At 38.7% G+C, this 23,839-nt stretch overlaps 1 protein-coding gene across 1 annotated transcript; it reads right to left on the bottom strand.

Annotated features, from left to right (window-relative positions):
* Window positions 1–32: 32 nt before the first annotated feature.
* On the bottom strand, window positions 33–13,774 carry LOC148357682 (galactose-3-O-sulfotransferase 2-like). The gene is made up of 6 exons (XM_088346114.1): window positions 13,619–13,774; window positions 13,347–13,424; window positions 12,780–12,884; window positions 10,344–10,362; window positions 9,951–10,252; window positions 33–4,752 (listed from the first exon to the last, which is right to left on the bottom strand). The coding sequence occupies exons 1-6, from the start codon at window positions 13,772–13,774 to the stop codon at window positions 3,910–3,912; spliced, it is 1,503 nt and encodes a 500-aa protein (XP_088202240.1). The 3' UTR covers window positions 33–3,909.
* Between the last annotated feature and the right edge of the window lie 10,065 nt (window positions 13,775–23,839).

A 23,839-nucleotide genomic window follows, 5' to 3' on the forward strand; every position in this document is an offset into this window, starting at 1 on the left:
ACTGGCTCTGCTGCGTTTTAAAGACTGCGGCTTTACATATGGTTCAACTTATTATATTTTCATGGTGGTATTGAGGGAAAAGCTGAGCTTGTTAAGTTCTCTGCTTCCCCTTAATAAAGGGGAAGCAGGACCTGAGGCAGGGGTGTTCAAGATAAGGATCGTATTTAACGAAACCAGGAACAAAGTGACAAACAAACAAGGGGTCACAAAACTACTAATAAACTGCCCAAACATTAAACCAGAACCCCCCCAAAAAACTGGTTGGCAGTGGAAATGCAACGAACAAAGTAAAAACAAATACAAGTGGGCGCCAACAACTAAAAAAATGTCCAAACAAGAATTAGGAAACAAAATCTAATGTAGCTAACACAGTACAAATTTAAATGACCCGACGACGTACGCAGTCCAAAATTACATTACAGAGGGTTAAGATAATTAGGCACAGGTGTGTGGAGATTGGAGACATCTGTGCCCAGTTCCAAACTCTGTTGGCGCACTCTGGGGGAAGGTGGCGTACCAGATCCTAACACAGCTGATCTTTTCCAGAACACATGCGCTCTAAATAAAAATCCCCGCAGTGCAAGTTTGTCCTTCCTCGCGGCAACCAACAATGACAACAGCACAAAAATACATCCGTGTTGCAATCTGGCACTATTCTTGACAGTATGATTGCTGGCTCTGTAGTCTAGTATGATAGGGCCCACAATTTAATCATATTTTACTTCAATGATTATTTATTTTGTTTTTATTGTATTTCAACCATTGTGTGTGGATGTGTACTTGGTTTTTCGGGCTGTCAAGTGAGGATGAAGAAGGGGATTTTATTGTCTTATTGGATGCTGAATGTTTTATACGGTACTTTGAGGGGCAATTTATTTCCTGAAAAATAATCACCATACATAATAATGAGAACATTTAAAAATAAGAGAATTAACCATGAATTGTCCTTAAAGTTTAACCTCACAAAATCTTCCTTCTCTTAAAAGTGCAACTTGAAAAGTAAATCTGCGACCGTATCTTTGTTGTAAAATTTTCAACATTTAAAATTATTGAAAATTTTCACTTTAAAAAAGCAATGATGTAGCTTGGTTGATCTGCATAACGCTGTCTTCGCTTAAACTCAAGAGACCGTCCAACACAAGACATGTACATGTCACCTTTAAAACAAGGCCTTGTAACTGGCTTTACTGTCGCCATATCAGGATCTGATTGATTACTGACTTATTGAGTTGTGATCCAACGTATTAGACCTTGTGTTTTCCACTGACAGATATCTGATTAAAAACATTGACGTTGGGCCAAGTTTCTCTACCAGTGATCACGATTCTGTTACTTTCCAACTTAACCTGGCTCTTAAAAAAGACACCACTGCTCAGAATTACATACATTTTAAAGACTGTAATCTACATGGCATGAGATACTTTCTGTCTAGTGTCAACTGGTATCTCTTGTTTGATAATTGTTTTGATAATTGTTACACCTCACGTCAACCGGGATATAGCTGAATTGCATTGGCGAAAGCAGTTTATTCACAAGCTTTATAAACGTGATCAGTTGGCATACTTGGAAAGTTATCAAGATGCTTCAAGGGAACTGCGGAGGGCCATCAGGCGGGAAAGGGTGGCTGAGGAAAATAAAGTTTTAGAGGCTAATAATACTCGTAAATTCTTTTCATACATCAACCGTAAACTAATTTCTAGGGCATCTATTCCCAACCTGAAGGCATCTGACGGTACCGTTGCTAGAGATAATGCTGACAATGTCCGTATATTAAATGATCAGTATGCCAGTGTTTTTGGTCGTGACAATGGGGTTTCACCCGACTTTCCCAGCAGAACCTCAGCTGTTCTGAATTCTGTGGAACTTTCAAAGGAGTTAATTCATAAATACTTGATAAAACTACCCATCAAATTTTCAGCCGGCCCTGACAAAATTCCAAATTTCTTGCTTAAAAAGCTAGCTGACTTTTTATGTGAACAATTATTTTACCTGTTCTCTAGATCTTTTGAGGATTCACAGTTGCCTGAGGAGTGGCTTAGTGCTATTCTCATACCCATTTTTAAAGGGGGGAGCACAACAAGTGCAGCCAACTATAGACCAGTTAGCTTGACTACCTGCGTCTGTAAAGTGTTTGAGAAAATTATCTCAGATGCCATATGGAAATTTATACAGAGCACAATCTTTTTACGTTTAAGCAACATGGGTTTAGGTCCGGACATTCTACCATGAATAACTTAATAGCTCATTTGAATAATATTACCAGTATGTTTTTTGTTCACAATATGGCTGGTCATGTTTGTTTATTTAGACTTTTGCAAGGTTTTTGACAAAGTGTCTCATCACAAGCTTTTACAAAAACTGAAATGCTATGTTATTAGTGGAAAACTGCTTGAATGGATAACTGCATATTTGTCAAATCGTAAACAATGCGTAAAAATTGATGATGTTCTTTCAGCGTGGTCGGAAGTTTGTAGTGGGGTACCGCAGGGCTCAGTACTAGGCCCATTATTATTTCTGTTTTTTGTGAACGACCTACCTGAGGCCATTCAAAGTAGTGACATCTCAATTTTTGCCGATGATGCTAAACTGTCGGCTTACCAAAAACCCAGGTTACAGGAACAATTGATTCTCTCCAAAATGACATTAAATCAGTTTTTCTTTGGTCCGAAAAGTGGCAACTGCAACTGTCATCTCATAAATGCTTAGCACATGGTTCTGTTCTGCTGTATAACATTAATGATCATGATTTGCATGTTGTTACTGAACATAAGGATCTGGGTGTCACTCTTACTTCAAACCTAAAGTTTATCACGCATATCGCCAAAATTACCAACAAAGCCAATAACATAGCATCAAACATTTACAGACACTTTTACAACAAGAACACAGCATTCTTAGTTCGAATGTTTTGCGTTTATGTTAGACCCGGGTTAGAATATAACAGCGTTGTGTGGAACCCTTACTTACTCAAGGACATTAACCTACTGGAAGGAGTTCAACGACGGTATACAAAGCGGATACCTGGGATGCACAACTTGTCATATCCGGAAAGACTACAAAGACTGAACTTGGACTTTTTGGAGCTCCGTAGAATTCGATTTGATTTTTGTGTTCAAAGTACTGCATGGAATGATCGATGTGCCTTTTGATCAATTTTTTGAGTTCTGTCGTGTTGATGGTTTTCGTGGTCACTTATATAAGTTACGGGTGCATAGACCTACCAGCAACTTGCATGGAAACTATTTCTTTCAGAAAATTTGGAATTTTTTGCCTGACCGGGTTATTAGTGCAAATACGGTGCAAACCTTTAAGCAAAGGTTGGCAGAAACAGATCTGTCAAATTTTCTTAGGAGAGGGGGCGTAAGGTGACCATATTTGGCCAAGCTCACTCTCAGCATTAGTTTTTTCTTTGTGTCATGTTTTGATTAATGTATCCAACAATACCTTCAATAAACATTTCATTTCTTATTTCTAATAATGATGCAAAAATACAGAAATCAGAAAAGGACAAATACTATTTTCATGGCACTGTATAAATTAGACATAGATAAAGCCAAATATATTACTTTCTTTTTTTTTTTTTTTTTAAATCTAACAGCAACATGTGCCGTTGACTTACAGTGCTCAGACGTCAGCATTGTTGATTCTGAAGGCCTTAAACAGATTTCATACAGACTGAAGACACAGGCTAGCTGAACAACTGTTACGTAAAACTACTGGAAGGAGCATGACCAAATGAATAAAATATATCATGAAAAGTATAAAATATTGAAAACAACTATGAACATGTATACGCTTTGGAAAAATATACTTAAATTATTATAATAATGTCTGGTTATGTAAGAGAAGACCTTGCTGGTCCTGATGGCCCACCACTGGTGTTATGATAAACATATGTCCTTGAGTCAGTCACTCATTTCTGACTTTGCCCAGCAGCCCTTGGTCTTTTGGGCTTGCCACTAACTTTGGGAACTGCTTGCTGTAGAGACAGTCAATGTATGGCAATTCTGGCGTTATCAGTCTCTCACATTTAGTTTTGTTTTCTTCGTCTAGGTGTGGGTTCAAGTTGTAGCTCTGGATGACAGCCAACCCAGACTGATGTGATTTAAGTCTAGCTTCTTTAACATACTGCGGCCCAACAGGCCCGCCATCCTTGAGACAGGTTACTGCTAGATTAGCTTGTAATGCTTTTAACTGAGCAACCTCAAATTTGATCTTGTGTTGACCAATTAGGGTATCCACTTTGTTCCAGAAAGTCTTGTTGAAATGCACGTAGATTCTCCAGTCAAGAATATTCCACCGCTTGACTTTTTCTACAGTTGCTGGTTTAAGTGTGCGACGTGTCTCATCGCTGCGGCTGTTCAACTTAAACGAAACTACGTCTTCCAGGGACCAGCAAAGGATATGTTTGAGCAAGATCATAGACTCTTCAAAGTACTCCAAAATGAGAATCAGGTGAAAGTCCCGTTCAACTGCAGCAATAATCTCCTTACTTCTTGCCTCAAAGTCTTTAGTCTCTGAGGAAACATTGTTGTCAAATCCAAAGTCAAAAGCCAAAATATTGTGAGCATAATGGTTGTCGGCAGCTAATACATTGTAGTTTGGAGATGCCCTTTCCAGGAACTCTTCCAAACTTTGAACGTTGTTGAAGGCTGAAATGCCCTTATAGTAAATAAAGATGGACTCCATCATGGCTACTGGATTCCTTATGATGGAGAAGTAGAATGCATCTGCAGGCATCACCTTCGCCACCTGGGACAGGAAAATAATACTTGTTTGTGTTGAGGATTTTACAGTTTACACTAGAGAAAAAAAGCTTTAATGGTTTCTAAATGGATATTATGATTTGTTTGTTGTCTTTGGGTGAGAGTATGTCCAATCAGGAAAGAGCAAAGTTAGGGTATGTTTTTTGACCACATTTAACTACAGACTCTTTGTGCATGTGTAGGTCAGACCATCACGGCTAGTGGGAAATGAGGACCCAGGTGTGGGTAAGCCATTACAGGACTCAGAAGGTGGCCTCATAAATATGGTTCAATTAACTTAACAAAGGAACCAACTATCAAAACAAATTTACAGGAGCAAAAACAAAAAAACACATGGAGGGACATATTCCCTTATTGCTATACTCCTGGACCATGACCAAGATTGGGGTGGAGCAGAGTACATGTAACAGGGTTGCATTATTAGGATTCAAAAAAAAAAATTGTTTTCTGTTACTTTGCTGAAAAAATGACGTCGTCAAATTATAGGTACCGTATTTTCCGCACTATAAGGCGCACCTAAAAGCCTTTCTTTTTTCAGAAGCTGACCATGCGCCTTATAGTACAGTGCGCCTTATTTATGGATCAATATTAAGTCGCAAAGTCTTGCAACTAATTCAACAGCCGCCGACTAGATTTTCCCCCGAACGCGAGTAGTCCGCGGTGTATGCTGGGAATTATATACCGGCGTTCCATTGGCTGACCAATGTGTCAATCATCATTTTAATCGATCACTATTGGCTAAAGTTATTCGGAGGTAAAGGGAGCGGATCCTTTTTATCATTTACAGGCTCGCATAGGCTAAGGGGCAAAACAAAGCCTGTAATTGGCCGAAAAAGATGTGTCAATCATCAGTTGAATCGATCACTATTGGCTAAAGTTATTCGGAGGAAAAGGGGGCGGATTTTTTTTTATCATTTACAGGCTTGTATAGGCTAAAGGGGCAAAACAAAGCCTGCGATTGGACGAAAAAGATGAATGTGAATAGCAAGTGTGGTTGTCTACGGCATAGAGGAAACACGCTATATAAATGCAGATCATTTCATTTCATTTCATTTTACCATTCTGTATTTGTAAATATTTTACTCTCCTGGATTTTACTACACTCACGGATATGAGGACCATGGTTGCACATTATTACTGAACGGTGAGCTACTATATATTTTCCCAGTATCTTGTTTCAGACTGAACTCGATGTTTCTGTGATAAGCGGTGCAGATAATGGATGGAATGGAGTGTCTATTTCTAAATTAAACTCAATTCCAAGTGTTTATTGTCATATGCACAGTAAAGTTGCGAGCGAAAAAGAAAATAGAAACTAAGGAATGGTTGGCATTTCTTGAATCCCAAGACTTTAACCTTCCGAATCATATTTGGAATGATGCATTTGAGTGACATCGTATGGACACCACATCCGCACGTGTCTACGACACGTACTTGCTTCTTTGCAAGAATTCGGAATGTTAAGGGGGTAATAAGTTTGACTGAACTATCTGACTGTTTTGTCGACGTTTCCATTGTAGCACCTTATAATCCGGTGCGCCTTATGTATGTCAAATATAGGACCAAGAACAATTTTTTCGGGGTGCGCCCTATAACCCGGTGCGCCTTATAGTGCGGAAAATACGGTGCATTTCATTAAATCAGTTACTTTGCAGGATTACGATTATTATCAGGAATTGCGTCTATCATAATTTCAATCATGGACACTAGAGTGAGGAAGAGAGATGAAGCTTACACACCCTGTTTGTGTGCATCGTAGTCACGTCAGTATCTGTTGCACAGATTGTAGAGATTGCATTTCTATCACACTGTGTTGCAGTTTTGTGAGGCTGCTTAGCACACGTATGTTTTTATTGGGGAGCGCACTAGCGCACTAGTGATGTGTCCAGGAACATTTAGTAATTTTAATTGACTGTCTTCTTTTTGTAACCCTCCCAACCCTATTCCGGCCGTTGTAAGTGGTCACAATAAATATTTCGTCAATAATAATAATAATAATAATTTCCTTGTATTGTCATTCTGTGTAACAATGTACACAGAACGAAATGTCGATTACACCTGACCCGTTTTAGCGAGCCGATGCAGCCGCAGCCAACAGAGGGCGCCGCCAACCCATTACAGTGGAACCTCGGTTCTCGACCATAATCCGTTCCAGAACCCTGTTCGAAAACCGATTTGGTCGATCACCGAAAATCGTTTTTCCCATTAAAAGTAATCTAAAATTGTTTTAATCCGTTCCAACACCCTGAATGTTTACCATGAACATAAACATGAAGCTAACCCAGGCTAATCGTAGGTTCGCGTTAGCGTAATCTTCCGTACGAAAGATTACGCTAAAAATAAAAAAATCAAGTCGTTTACACGTCATTTAGCACAACAAGTGGCTAGCGCTTCATTGGAAAGGGAGCTCCGTTCTAACACCCTGAATGTTTTACGTAAACAAAGCTAACCCAGGCTAATCGTACGTTTGCGTTACCGTAATCTTCCGTACGAAAGATTAGACTAACATTAACGTGTAAAAATAAACAAAGGGTAAAGAAAAGAATTATGAATAGGATTTCTTACCTTTGTGGTGCTCAGCAGAAGCCATGCTGTATGTATAGCAAGATCGGAAACTCGCACACCTTCTTCATATTTTGCTATTATTTCTTTCTTAAATGCTATAGTTGTACCACTACTCTTCTTCTTTTCACCTGTAGCAACTTTGCTGCTTGCACCGACCTTCTTCGGAGGCATAATTAGGGGCTTAAACGCTAAAACAAAACGAAACACGTCCGCACGTGATAACAGTTCTTCACAAGGGGTGGGGGCAATCTACACGATCTACACCCATACGCCGCTTAGCATCGCACCCTAGCGTACCGGCGTTCAAACTCCGATTATGTGACCGAACAGCGAAGCAAGAATTTCTCGAAATTTTTGGTCGAGAACCGATTTGTTCGAACTGAGAGGCGTTCGAAAACAGAGGTTCCACTGTATCATATTATTTATTTTATCACTGTATTAATAGCAGCACGGCGGCGCAGTGGTTAGCGCTTGTGCGGCACAGTTCATGTCATGGGAACCTGTCGTGGGTTCAAATCCAGCTCCAGACTTTCTGTGCGGAGTTTGTATGTTCTCCCCGTGCTTGCGTGGGTTTCCTCCGGGCGCTCCGGTTTCCTCCCACATTCCAAAAACATGCATTTCAGGTTAATTGGCCGGTCCAAATTGTCCCTAGGTGTGAATGAGCGAATGAGTTGTCTGTCCCTGTGTGCCCTGCGACTGGCTGGCAACCAGTTCAGGGTGTCCCCTGCCCACTGCCCGAAGATGGCTGGGATGGGCTCCAGCCCCCCCGCGACCCTACTGAGGATAAGCGGTACGGCTAATGAGATGAGATGAGATGAGACTGTATTAATATATTTGATTACTATTTCAATGTGTTTTTAGTCATCAGGACGAGGTGTTTCATGGCTATTTAGTTTTGATTTAAATGCTTTTGGTAGACCAGACCAGATTTATTACTTTGCAATTATTTCATATGTGGAAAATTTACTTGTTACAGGAGCAAATCGAGATACGAGCATTGGGTCAATTTCTTGTTTCAGTCTTCGTTTGAGATTTGGACTTTGTCACGGTTGATTTTGTTTGGACGTTTCATTAGTTTTGTGCCCTCTTAATCATTTGTTACTTTGGTCCTGGTTTAGTTAATAAATACAATCCTCATTTTGAGCACCCTTGCCTCAATTCCTGCTTGCCACGCATTTGGATCACCTGCAAAACGTGAGTGTTTTACAGCTTTAATTCTTAAATAATACTCTATAAAAGGCTGAAAGCGAATAATGTGTATTACTTCAATAATGATTAAATATGGTTACGTGTAGCCTCCAATAACAGTGATAAAAGATCATTTATAGTTTTGTGAAGATGTCACATTTTCTGCTCCTTCATACCAAATACCCAAAAATTCAGACAATAAGCCAAGACTTTTCTCCCAAGCTTTCAACCCTGCGGTTTATGAAATAATGTGGCTATTTTAAGCATTTTTTTCCAACGGCTGCCAGGTGCGCCTCAGCAGTAAAGGTAAGAATGAGACACGTGGAATATAGTTGTAGAGGAAGACGCAAGTTTAATGTATCTTTGAGCTTTGTTCATAAATAAAACTAGCATGAACAGACCCTCATCAAGGAAAAGTTGTCAATCGAAAGGGGTGCGTTAACTACCATATTGGGAAGTTTAATTAGTCTGTTTATTTGTAAATGGAAATAATGTGGCAAAGTTGAAAACGGCTCAGGGGACGTACTGGTGAGTTACGCCGGCTTTAGAGTTTTAGGGTATCGTTGTATATGTTTCAGACTGATCGAGATGTTTCTCTGATAAGTTTATTTTGAAATTGTCATTCATTCATTCATTATCTGCACCGCCTATCCTCAGTAGGGTCACGGGGGTGGTAGAGCCCATCCCAGCTATCTTCGAGCTGTGGGCAGGGGACACCCTGAACTGCTTACCAGCTAGTCGCAGGGCACACAGAGACAGACAATTCGCCCGCTCATTCACACCTAACGACAATTTGGACCGGCCAATAAACCTGACATGCATGTTTTTAGAATGTGGGAGGAAACCGAAGTGTCCGGAGGAAACCCACACAAGCACAGGGAGAACAGACAAACTCTACACAGGAAGGTTTGATCTCATGACCTCAGAACTGTGCCGTACACGCGCTGACCACTGATCCGCCGTGCTGCCTTGAAATTGTCGTTTTATCTTAAGTTTCAAGAGATGAAGCTTTCCAATAATCTGTGGCATGCCGTATATCAGTGAATGGTGACATTGCACAGACACATATTTGTTTATCAAAAGTCAAGGGGTTAGAGTACCGTATTTTATTTAAAAACTTTCTGTATAGCGTCTTTCTTTGTAAATATGTTTCATTGTGGGCACATGCGGCTTATAGTCAGGTGCTGCTTATGTATGCACAAGATGGTTTTTCCTTTAAAATTCTACTGGGTGAGGCTTATAATCAGGTGCGCCCTACAGTCTGAATTTTACAATTGATTTGTAAAGTTGAATGTGAGAGCAAGCAACTATAATTAGATTGTCTGCAACAAAAACAATTTCCTGTTATTGTCTCATACCTTCAACCGTGTTACTGGATGGGAAATACAAGCAGCAAGAAAGAATGTACTGTATTTGTGGTGGCACACTTACCTCATCTTTTTTAAACCTCATATGATTGCCTATGATGTGGAACTTGTTAATTTTTCCGCTACTGACACCCTCCACAAAATGTGATTCAAAAAAATGGGGGTAAAAAAGCTGCTTTTCATTGTTCAAGGGAAGGGCGAAAGTCAAGTTCCTACTTTCCCCGTAGCGGTAGAGGATGTTTAAAATAGTGCTGCTTCCCGTCTTGTGCGTCTTGAGGAATACAATGTGCGACACTTCCGACAAGCACGATGAAGCATTGCCGTGATAACTGTATTTGCCAGCAGTCAAACTCTTTTTGTCATTCTCTGAAGTCAAAGAATTTGAAAGATTATGTAGACCCGCCCAGATATCGTGCACAAACGGGAAAATGTGCTTTCTTCCAGCATCGAATTTTACCTTTGGGAACTTGTCGAACCTGAAAGACATAACATACAAAGTAAGTGGTATGAAATAGTTCACTTTTACCTGTGAAACAAAACCAACTATAGAGATACCTGATTGACTGGAAATTGGATGTATGGATTTTTAAATATTTTTTTCATAATTTAGTAACCAGTCCTCAGGTTATGTTTTCAGTTTAAAAATGTTCAAGGGTCTCTCTCTCAATCTCTCTCTCTCTCTCTATTTGTCCATCTATTCGATCTCCCTCTCCCTCCACCTGTCCTTGTCCCTGTCCTTTTCCTTGTCCCTGTCCTTTTCCTTGTCCCAGCCCCTGTCCCCGTCCCTCTCCCCTGTCGACGTCCCTCTCCCCTGTCCCTCTCTTTCTCCCCTTCTATCTATCTATCTATCTATCTATCTATCTATCTATCTATCTATCTATCTATCTATCTATCTATCTATCTATCTATCTATCTATCTATCTATCTATCTATCTAGACATTTTTTTTGTTTTCCATTAAAAAGTCACACTTTTATTTATGGGTTGTCCCATGTCTGTGTTCTTTGGCCCATATTATTCTTTTCTTTTTGTTGACCATTCAGATATGGCTTTTTCTTAGCCACTCTTTTTGGAATGCAGGCATCTTAAAGTCGCCTCTTCACTATCGATGTTGACACTGGTGTTTTGCAAGTACTATTTAACAAAGCTGCTTGTTGAGGACCTCAATTCCTCAAACTAAAGACTGTAATGTACTTGTCCTTCTGCTTGGTTCTGCAGCAGGGACTCCCACTCCCCTTTTATTCTGGTTGGAGCCTTATGTGCTGTTCTCTGAAGAGTACAAACTGTTGTTGGAGGTTTTATTTGGGCATTGTCGAGAGACTGTCGATAGCAAAGTTCCCTCTAAGCTGCGCGCGTGTGCTCTGCCCGCACATTCTCAGCGCACAAGAAAATCTATCCAGCGCAATGTTCCCTCTAAGCTGCGTGTGTGCGCAATTGCGCACTTCCCAGAGCTTTTCCGCACAAAATAAAATCTAGCCAGCTCACAAAAATCAGGGCTCGCAATTGCTAATTAAGAAGCGAATTAAGACAAAGTTAAAGTGCATGAAGGTAAAAATACATGGGTTCCCCTGACGTTGTGTTCTAAATACGGTATTTTGAGGTCAAGGTCGAAGTAGAACGAAGTTGAGTGAAGTCAATAGAGTTTTTCGAGAACCGGCTTCTTCGGCTCTGGTCACTAAAAGGAACCGGCTCTTTCGGATCCTAAACGGCTCTTCAGGTTGTTTTTGCTTCCTTCATCTCTATATGACAAAATATTATGTAAAATTATGCACAAAACGACTTAAAGGAAGGGGGAATGGAACAAAAAAGAAAAAAATACCAACATGAAAAAGTAGTGAAAAGCTGAGAAAAAAAAGAAACATAAGGAAGAGAAAAAAGAAGTAAAATTACAGAAAAAAAGCCAGAAAAAAAGAAAAGAAACAAACAAAAGAAAAAGTAAATAGAGAACAAAAAGAAAAAAGTAACACCTAAGAAAAAACAAACACAATTAGATTTTTTTTAAAGGAATTTAAAAAAATGGAAAAAAAACTGAGAACAAAAATAATTGCATTATTATGTGCATTCAAATAATTTCCAATTATACCAAGTCAATCGTGTTGCCAACATTGTACTTTCACTAAAAAAATGTGTTTAAATACAGTTGTGTATTGTGCAACCAACTAAATAAGCCCCCAAAAATGTTAGTCTTATGTGACAATAGATACCAGGAAAAAAAAGAAATGGAAATCTTGTGAAAGAATTGTTGTAAAAACAAATGACGTTTGTAGGCCGTACAACCTTTGCAATAATACATTACTCAATTCATTCAAAAGTGAAAAATTTGTTTGCATTGCCAGAACCTCAGCAAAATGTAACGTGATGTCATGTTTTTGACATGTTTGATAATGCCTTAGTTGCCACACTTGGGATTGCTGTTGCTCACTGTTGTTTCAAGCGTTGCTCACCGACTTTGTGTGAATGCTCAGACCCGTGGAAAATTAGAGGGAACATTGGTCGAGAGTTACATGAAACTTTTTTCTAACTTTTCTGAATGTTAAATCACACCCACAAATGTGATGGTCCAATTATAACGTCTCAAACCAGCTTAACTTTTTTTCAGGTATGCTAACATACAGTAAATGCACAAGGATTTATCTAATAGCCTTATAACACAAATAGCAAACACAATATACTATATAACACTGGAGAGCCTATTGCTGGAAATGGGCCCTTAAACACCTATGTGGATACTGTATCCAAAAAGACAGCTAGAATAGTCATTTACCAGGTTAAAAAAAATCTGCTTTTCCTTCGAATATCTAGACAATCCTAAGCAACCTAAAACTTTGAACGGTAGTGTACAAATGAGCAGATTTAACGATTTTAGCATTCATCCCAGACAGAAAGAACATCACCTGGCTTGGCGGGCGACCAATATCTGAAATGCAATGCAGACCACTAGGAGGATTAGTAATATCCACAAAATGTAAAGCTTCCTGCATATTGTTCTCTTGACGCCCCTGCAGTGCAGAAAACATAAAAGATATCACTTAATTCTGGATGGGAGTATACATATGACAGAAATGTATTATAATGTATCATGAAGCATTAGTCATAAGTAAAAAACTATCAGATTAGGACCTAAATTTTGTTTGGAATAATGTCTGGTGCAATTTTGAATTACTCTGATTTTGTTATTATTTACATTATTTTCTAAAAGTAATTAAATATTAACTTAATTTAAAAATGATTTAATAACTTAATTCATATGGTATGGAGAATATTCTATTCCCCCCCTAAAATAGTTTAAGACAGGATTTTGTTAACCAGAACTTGTATTACAACATAATGCACTTTTAAGTCCCAACTGTTTAATTTTTCAAAGTTTTATGTAGAAGGTAACTGTTACCTACACTGGGACGTTTTTGAGTGAGAGTACAAAATGAGTTAGGTTATGGTAAGACAAACTTGAGACAACTTACCATGAGCTGAAAAGCTTCTTCTGGAGCAATTTCCTCTTGGGGCACAGCATTACCCGCAAATCCCAGGGACAGCTCCTTCTCAAACCAACTACCTTGTCTGTGTCTCCACACAATGGACGCCTCGCTATCCCTACCTCTCTCACCTTAACCCCTCCCCCCTCGTGCTCTCTCCCTAATGCTTTTTACTTCTCCGGTGTTCCTGTATTTAGTATATATATTTTTCGTCGTCTGATGTTGGGATCGGCTGGGTTAGCCAAAGCTATCGTGACCACCCTCTTCAGCTCTCTGCCCACTATCACTATGTCCGGTTGGTTTGCCGGGAGCTGCATGTCAGTCTGGAACCTGAAGTTCCACAGGATCTTTGGTTCTGTTATTCTCAGCGACGTACAGTGGTATGGCCCACCGGGATTTGGGTACTTGTATGCCATACTGGTTGCAGATGTTCCTTTATACCAGGGGTGTCAAACTCATTTTACCTCAGGGGCCACACGATAGAACAAACATTCTCTCGGGGGCCGGACTAGTAGATTAGAGAGAAAGAAAAAGAGAGAAAGAAATAAGACAAAGCGAAGGAGAAAAGAGAGAGGGTGGGACAATGAAAGAGAGGAAGGGAGAAAGAGAGAGAGAGAGAGAAGAGAGAGGGAGAGAGAATGTGAGAAACAAAAAAGATATAAAGACAAATAGTGAGAGAGGGGGAAAGAAATAGAGAGAAAGAATGATATCCAAAGAAAAATAGAAAGAGAGAAAGGGGGAAGGAGAGAAAAGAGAAGGAGAGAAGGGGAAAGCAGGAGAGAGCAAAAGAGAGAAAAGGAAAAATGGAAGAGAGAGCAAAAGAAGGTAAAAAGACACAGAGAGAGAAAGAGACAAAGAGAAACAAAGAAAGAGAGAGAGACACAGAAAGTGAAAGAGAGAGACACGGAGAGTGAGAGAAAAAGGGAGGAAGAGAAAGAGAGAAAGAGAGAGAGAGAGAGAGAGAGAGAAGAAATACAAGTACACCGTCTTTGTGAGAGGCACCTGGCTTTGGCAACATCAAGTGGACATATTTAGACCTGCAGCTCGTTTTTCTCTTGCGCTTCTCTGAGCGTTGTCTGTCTCGCGGGCCGGATTCAATCCCTTAGCGGGCCTGATCTGGCCCCCGGGCTGCATGTTTGACACCCCTGCTTTATACTATCCAAGCTACTTGCTTGTATCTCACCACAATGGAGTCAACCACAAGCAAGTATCTCTATAGAGTAAGACAGGTCTTTAAAAGTCAGCAGAATAGTAGAAACAAGGTCTGAGCCATCAACATGTACACACTGACAGTCATCAGACACCTGGTATCGCAAGCTGGCCAAAAGAAGAAATAGAACATCAAGACAAGAATGCTCCTCACATGTGAGGAGGGTTCCACCCCAAGTCCAGCACCCTAACATTAAGCAGAAAGAGAAACCGTGCATGATGAAAAGTACATTGAACAAATCGTCCTGATGAGAGTGTACAAGAGGAGGAACAACAGACTCCTGGAGAGGGGGCTACATGCAGTGAATCTGTGTCGTAGACACGTGCAGATGCGGTGTCCGTACAATGTCACTCAAATGCATCGTTCCATTATTCGGAAGGTTAAAGTCTTGGGATTCAAGAAATGCCAACCATTTCTTAATTTCTATTTTCTTTTTCGCTCGCAACTTTACTGTTCATATGACAATAAACACTTGGTATTGAGTTTAATTTAAAAATAGACACTTCATTCCATCCATTATCTGCACCGCTTATATCAGAAACATCGAGTTCAGTCTGAAACAAGATACAGGGACAATATAAAACCCGGAGTAGCTCACCGAAGTCATTGTGTTCATAATAATATGCAGCCAATGTCCTCTTATATCTGTGAAGGTAGTAAATCCAGGAGAATAAAATATTTACCAATACAGAATAGAAAAAAATGCTTTCTTTATGCCGTCAGCCACGTGCTATACGCATTCATTTTTTTCGGCCAAATGCAGGCTTTGTTTTGCCGTTTAAGCCAATGCCAGCCTGTAAATGATAAAAAGGATCTGCCCCTTGACCTCTGAATAACTTTAGCCAATACTGATCGATTCAACTGATGATTGACACGTCTTTTTTGGCCAATTGCAGGCTTTGTTTTGCCGTTCAAGCCAATGCCAGCCTGTGAATAATAAAAAGGATCCTCCCCTTGACCTCCGAATAACTTTAGCCAATAGTGATCCATTCAAATGATGATTGACACATTGGTTAGCCAATGAAACGCAGGTAGATAAATCATACAACAGCATACACCGTGGACTACTTGGCGTTTGGGGGAAAATCTAGTCGGCGGCTGCAAGTCAGTTGCAAGACTTTGTGAATTAATATTGATCCATAAATAAGGCGCACTGTATTATAAGGCGCATGGTCAGCTTTTGAAAAAAATAAAGGCTTTTAGGTGCGCCTTATATGTGGAAAATACGGTGTATATATATATATATATATATATATATATATATATATATATATATATATATATATATATATATATATATATATATATATGCTATCGAAGCATCCTGGGCATCAATAACACCTCAGCAATGCCACAGGCTGATTGCCTCCATGCCACGCCGGATTGATGCAGTAATCCGTGCAAAAGGATTCCCAACCAAGTACTGAGTGCATCAATGTACTTTTTTAAATGTTTGATTTAGTTTTGCAGTTATAAAATTGTTTTTTTTACTTGGTCTGAGGAAGTATTCTAATATTTCGAGATAGGATTTTTGAGTTTTTTTCAGCTGTAACCCAAAATCAGCAATATTCAAATAATAAAAGGCTTGAAATAGTTCAGTTGATGTATAATGAATCCAGAATGTATGACATTTTTGTTTTTTTAATTGCATTACAGAAAATAAAGAACTTTATCACAATATTCTAATTTTCTGAGACAGTCCAATATAAATATATATATATATATATATATATATATAAATGAAAATAGAGAATAGAAAAATAAAATATAAACGAAAATCAAACACATGCTATGGTCTATATTCTTCTGGGCCTAACTGCAGTTACTGAAGTCTATTGTAACTGTCTTTTCTCCAAAGACGGAACAAAACAGAATCAGAAAACTGGAGCAGCTCCAGAAGACCAAAATAGCTTAGTTTATGAAAGTGGATCATCACTCCAAAGGGAAAAGCTAGAGGGCAAGTGTGGGAAAAACCATGCTGTGCGGGCAATGTGCGGGCCATGTGCCACCGGTCAGGATTTTCAAACCGTAATTACTTCAAAATTACAACAAAAATACCAGTACAGTAATACTAAAATCCAAAAATACGACTAAAGCAATATTATGACAGGAATACTATAGAAATACTACTACAGAAATGTCATGGCAGAAATACTACAAAAATACTGCTATGGATATACTTAAAAAATACTTTTACAGAAATACTACAGATGTACCACTACAGCAATACTTACAGTGCAATACAAACATTCTACTAAATGTATTATGACAGGAATACCACAAAATACTAGTACAGAAACATTATGACAGAAATACCTCAAATATACCACAGCACTACTAGTAGTAAAACAAAATACAACATAAAGTACTTTAAAATACTACAGAAATACATAAAAAATACATAAACAAAAGAGTGCTCCAAAAATAGTTTAAAAAAATATTACAAAAACCCAACATAAATTCTACAAAAATCTGACTGCAGATATAGTATAAAAATACTAAGAAATACAACTACATGTACAGTAATTCTCACATTTTACAATTCATGGATACCTGAACCGCATGGGTTGTCGGGCCACCACCGAAGATGCAACTCTGGACATTCTTCTCTACTATAGATGGTGCCTGGTCTGTTTTTTGGGTTGTTGCAAAGTTTGCACCAGTCCATTCCTCGGTCCAGTTCATTTTAGATCTTCCTCTCCCTCTGCCCCCTTGGATTAGGCCCTGGAGAATTATTTTGGCCACTCCTGGTGACGTGACGGTAATACTACAAAACTAACTATCACATAAAAACAACTATAAATAGGAATATTGTATGATATATATATTTATCCATAAATGAAAAAAAATTGGAAATATCAACAGGGCAGCTCCTCAGACCAATGTTTTAGCCCAATGTGACCAGCAACTACAAACAGGTGCCCAACCCTGCTGAAGTGTCAACAAAGAATGAGGGTGGTTTTTGCTTCCATCTTTTTACTACAACACATTAATCTTAGAAATATTAGGCGTAGAATAATTTATATCAGGGGTGTATGTGTTGGCTACTTTACATATTTACGAAAATCTGTGTCTCTGTTTGCTATGTTTGCATTTTTTGTCACAATCCTGCACTCAGGTTTACTCTGTCACACTCTCATCCCTCTCTCTCAACCTTACCTTTTTTGGTCAATCACTTTCAGGTTTAATTTTCCTCCTCACAGCTACGGTCACTTGTCCTGATTTCCTTCCAGTTACGACCCTCTCTTGTCACTATTTAAACATTCTGACTCCTTAGCTCTGTGCTAGTTTGTTGTTTTTCATGTCACGTCCCAAGCACTCATGTTTCAATGTCTTTTTTTTCCCATTGTATCGAATCCTTGCTTGCCTTTCCGGATCATGAGTCCCACCTGACGAACTCTTGGACTGTCACCCTTGCTGTTTTGGACTTACTGGAACACAGCCCTTCTCCTAAATCTTTGACCACCAATGTTGCCTCGCTACCTGACTTTCTGTGTAATGAACCCTGCCCGAATAAAAGACCACCGTTTGCTGTACTAATCAGTGTTCCTGCACTTTGATTCTGCACCACCGTGAGTGGGTTCTTCACAGGTTTACTCTGCAGCGGTCACAACATAAAGTAGCCTCTTATACCTGGGACTCTTCTAAAGAACAGTGATGGGATGTGGTAATCTTCTTAAAATGTGTGAGATGTACTCTAGCTGAATATCATTTTCATTTCATTTTCTATAAAGCTATCATGTGAGGGTAATATCTTGCCCGTTTCTTGTATTAACCAATGTGTCTTAAAATAAGTGAATGTTGTCAATTCACCAACTTGAAGTAATTTGTGACTATGGGAACTCTGTGAAACCTTTCTGCTTGGATGGAATCGAAAAAACAAGCTGGTCACACTAGTTTCAGTATCCGTGACGTATAAGTTTCGGGTTTCCAGTAAGCACAATCAAGTTTTCATGAAGATAAGCAGGTCAACTGAAATCAGACCTACCGTTAATTGGTACACACACAAAAAAGCGCACGCAACTTGCGATTGGGTTCTCTAGCCCAGTAAGCCTCCCTAAACTTGAATTACATCAAATGCGTAGTTTTGAATGATAAGCAAATAGCAAATGCCTTTAAATGACCATTTTGCAATGCTACACACACACTTCAGGATGATTCATTTCCTCGACTATGCCATCATGTGGACAGAAAATTATATAACATGCTATAACAAAAAAACTGTGGGGTATTAAATAGGCTCTGAATACATTTTATGTATATATATATATATATATATATATATATATATATATATATATATATATATATATATATATATATATATATATATATATATATATATATATTTAAAGAGTGTATTCAGAGAGTAAAAGAGTAAAGGTGTATCTTGAAATTTTCAGTGTTACTTTGTGCTTATGCAACAAGTGAAAAGGTGAAATGAGGAGGTCAAGTAATTATAATTTGTATTGCCTTTAAACACAAGGAGTCTGAAAGGGCTGCACTGGCCCCAGATTATTGCAAACCACAGACTAGTATTAGACCAGCCCATCCATGATCATAAACCTACACGAGGGCAAGGAAAAACTCAAAAACCTCAACACAAGGAAAATGAAGAAACCTTGAGATGGGACTGCACATGAAGTAATCCCCCTTCCAGGATGACCAGGCTGCAATGGATGTTGCAATAAAAATAATACACATATATTGTCAAATTAAAATATAGGTCATTCATAAACTATAGAATATAAGTGTGTTTTAAGCCTAGATTCAAACAGTTCCATCGAGGTTGCAAATCAAATCTCAGTGGGCAGAGTATCTCCACAGCACTGGGGCCCGAATGGAAAATGCTCTCGAACCTGTGGATCTTTTCTTGGCTCTTGGGTTCCTCTAACGCTTTTGCTTCAAACCACGATCAAAGCTAGCGAATCTTTTTTTTTTGTTTGTTTTGATGCAAAGACTTGGTTTTGGCTTGGACACATGGGACATATCCCCACCAAGCTGCGTCTCCACAAATGCAAACACCAAACTTACGCCCTTGTCTAGATGTATTTATACAAAAAAACGGGATGCGGCTTTTTATTTTTGAGAAATTGTTTTTAAAAATAAAATATTTTGATGATCTGTTATTTTTTTTTGTACATAATGCCACAGGGAGGCTTTTAACTAGGACAAAAAGGTCCGATCACATCACCCTGATTTTGGCTAACCTGCATTGGCTCCCTGTTAGCCTAAGATGTGATTTCAAGGTTCTCTTAGTATTGTACAAAACCATACGAGGACTTGCTCCCTCATATCTTTCAGATCTGATTTCCCCCAATGTTTCGATCCGAAACCTTCGTTCTGAGAGCGCCGGTCTTCTGGTGATCCCAAGAGCCAAGAAGTGTTCCGCTGGTTCGGGAGCGTTCTCCATGCGGGCACCGGTGCTGTTGAATGCCCTTCCCCCTGAGATCCGATCTGCAACCTCAGTGGAATAGTTTAAATCTAAGCTTAAAACTCACTTCTACTCTATGGCATATGAATAACCTAAACTTTTCGTGGACAATATCTCTGTATTATTTGCGATTGCAACATCCTGTGCTGTCTGGTAATCCTGGAAGGGGGATACCTCATGTGCGGTCTCTTCTCAAGGTTTCTTCATTTTACTCGTGTTGAGGTTTTTTGAGTTTTTCCTTGCCCTCATGTCGGTTCCATATCAACGGATGTTGTAATAATAGTCCCAAAAAATAGTCTGCGTAATCCTGTCAAGCCCTTTGAGACTCTTTGTGATTAAGGGCTATACAAATAAGAATGACTTGACTTGACTTAACATGCAGCAGGAAATAAATACTGTGGCTCGGTTTAGGACCTATGCTCTCTTACAAATGGCCAGGGAGTCGGGGGTCACGATCTAAGGTTTTTCATCCAGCCCGCCAAAATATAATGATACTCATTGTAATAGCATACAAAGATGTACTCATAAAACATGTCTTTTGGTGCCAATTTTGTCTCCACTTAACAAATTAAGCTTGCATTAAGAAAAAAAAACAACATTTTGAATAGCAATGTGGCAACAAAGGAAGAGCACATGCCACAGGTTGCAAACACAACTTTATTGTCTTCTTGTCCACACACAATGAACACATACTGTATCTGAGAATTGCAAATTATAATCAAACCCCAACAGGAGGTGGTGTCTACACATTGTTTCAATGCAGTAGGAATTTAAAACCACTTATTGTTGTCATGATTACCTAAGTGGAGCCACCTGGGGTAATCATCTGGCGCGCTGGAATGCGCTTCCTAATTGGTTTATGCTCCCTTTTTAAGCACGTTACGCCAAGACCTCTTCGTCTGAGGATTACTTTTGTACCCCGTTTGACTCTCCTGATTTACCTGTGCCTTCTTTACCTGATTGTGCCTGCCTGCCTCCGATCTGACCTGCTTCCGTCCCACGCTACGATCTTCTCTCCAGTCCCGGTAAACCCGACCTGCTTCCGTCCCACGCTACGATTGGCTACGTGTTCCGAAGTTGTCTTCACGGCTTTGCTGCTGACGTCCGACGGTCATCGCGTCTCCCGCTAACCCTGTACGCTTCCCCAAATAAAGACTTGTAACGAACGCTCTGGGGTCTCCTGCTCTGTTCTGGTCCTCCTGACAATAGTGGTGTTATATTGACCACGGGTGAGAACTGGGCCACAATGGATTGAAAGAATTTGGCCACGGGACCAATACCGGAAACCTCTCCAATTTGGTTACTTTATCAATAAATATACATGCAGCTAGAGGGTCCAAGCCTACATACAAGCAAAAATAAGATTTGGGGGCCCCTATTACGGGGCGATTTTCATATATACGATAACTCATTCTATCTTCTCCAGGGGTGGGCAACTATTTGTCACGGCCTGCATTGGTGAAAAAAATGGCCAAGGGGCCAATCTTGGCGACATATCCGTTTTTTTATGAGTAAACACACATGGATACATTTTCATGATATGTTTATTATGAAATAGATTAGTCTCATTAAGTAAGTTTTGAAAAGATCACAATTACAGTAAAATAACATATTCAGTCCAAGTTTTAAGCACTTAATTTAATATTTAATTTTGAAGTATTACTGAGGTTGTATACTTTAACAGTGTTTGAAATAACGTCTGCCCGGACGACTGGGGCGTTCATCTTTTACGTCGGGCGTACAATTTACAAAACACCGCCCGGGTGGCCGAAAACTTTTTCAAGGAAATGTGATTTCTTTTCAAATAAATCGTTTGCTTTATTCCGATTTCGAAATCTTCGTTCGGTTTGAAAAATTCGGAATTTCGGTTCGTTTAGCAATTTGCATACTCGGCAGCAGATCAGAAAACATCGAATAACTTTGTGCTTCCGGACTTTCCCGAGCGTTACAAGGTCGCGCATTTGCATATCATTTTCCAAAGTTGTTAAGGATATGTCATTGTGTACTTTCCTTATGCGTGAGAAGATAAGCAGGACATTGTGGTTCAGCCTTTAAGCATATTTATCCTTCAACAGCAAGAAAAACAAGAACACGGCTCCATTCAATACAACATGGCAATTAACAATACCAAAACGAAATAAGGTGTGTGCGTAATGGCGTCACACAATGGAAAACGTCTTACCGCAATATCACGGGTAAGAGCGCTATTAAATTGACAAAAGTAGACGCACAGAGAACAAAAGAAAAATGGATAAGTTGTTAGGAATCAAGCCAAAACCTCAGCCCCAGAATAAGTATTCAAAGGAAGCAAAATGGATGACGCTTCAAAACGTAAACGTACATTAAAAGCATCGTGGGCTTGTAGGAGACGATGCATTGTAAAAATTTCATGAATGAAGATGAGTAAATACAGGTACCGGTACATAGTGATGGCAGATGGAAAACAGCGATGTCATATCCATGCAATGAATGTTATAAGTAGATTTATAATAAACTTAATTTTAAAGCGGTGTTATGTTATATATTCTGATTATCAATCCTTAATAATTTGCAACAATGTTTTTTTTTTTTTTGCGATTAGTTGTCTTATTGTGTTTCAAGTTGTGAAAAATGGGGCAGGCAACTATTCAGAGTTGTCTGCCCTGATGTCCGGTAACTTTTTGTCACAAGTTTCAGACACTGACTTTAGGTTTTTTTTGTTTTTTGTTTTTTTTTAGTATTTCTGCAGTCACATTTTTGTTGAAGTTCTGTAGTTTTTTTATAGTATTATTGTAGTTTTATCTTTAGTACATTTTTGTAGTATCTATACTATACATTTTTTAAATATTTCTGTCGTATTTATGTTTATTATAATTATTTATTTATTTGGATGTATTTTTTGTTGTTCATCCATATCATTTTTTGTAGAAGGTTTGTAGTATTAAAGTACTTTTATGATTTGAGTATTTTTGTAGTATTTCTGTTACATTTTGTATTATTTCCATAGTGGATTTTTAGTATTGCTGTAGTTGTATTTGTGCAGTATATCTGTTGTACTACTTCTATTGTAGTATTTCTGTGGTAATATTTCTTTAGTAGTGTTTTGTATTGTACTATTATGTACAGGTATTTTTGAAGTATTTCCAAAGCAGTATTTGAGTTGAATATTTGTAGAATGTATGTAGTTTTTCTGGGGTAATATTTCTGTAGTAATATTTTATCATACAGTATTACTGTAGTAGCATTTTTGTCGTATTTATGAACTATATTTCTCTTTTCAGAATGAAAGCAAAATATTATATGAGGTTCCTGTTTTTAAGCACTATATTATTATTTTGCAGTATTTTTGTTGTATTTATGTCGTTTTTCGATGTACTCACACAAAGGGAAAATGGGGACAAATTTGGCACAAAAACCTTTTTTCCGTAGCACTTTACTATTGTCATTATATTTTAACCTGGGCCGGATTCAAAAGCCTGCATGTGGCCCGCGGGCTGCAGTTTGCCCACACCTCTTCTTCTCTGCCATTACGAATACACTTAAAATACTATATGTGAGATGTTTCTTTTGAAGTTAGATTATGAACAAGGCAACAGAAGCAAACAAAAGATTTGCAAATATGAAGAAAAAATATTTCAAATTAATATTTGGCAAAATGAGAAACTGTGGCGTAAGAAGGGTTGCTGACTAGTTAAATTGTTATATTTTGGGATTTATGTTGTGTACTCCGTATTTCACTGATAGGGGAAGTTTATTATTATTTTTCAGGGTATTGATTTTTGTATAGCAGAAAGGGTAAGAGAAGTACCAGTATATCACCACTAGATGGCAAAGTCTCACAGTTCAGAAAAGGGTGCT

The sequence above is a fragment of the Urocampus carinirostris genome, chromosome 10 (assembly GCF_059441175.1).
Source record: "Urocampus carinirostris isolate Australia breed hairy pipefish chromosome 10, RoL_Ucar_1.0, whole genome shotgun sequence".
Taxonomy (NCBI): Eukaryota; Metazoa; Chordata; class Actinopteri; order Syngnathiformes; family Syngnathidae; genus Urocampus; species Urocampus carinirostris.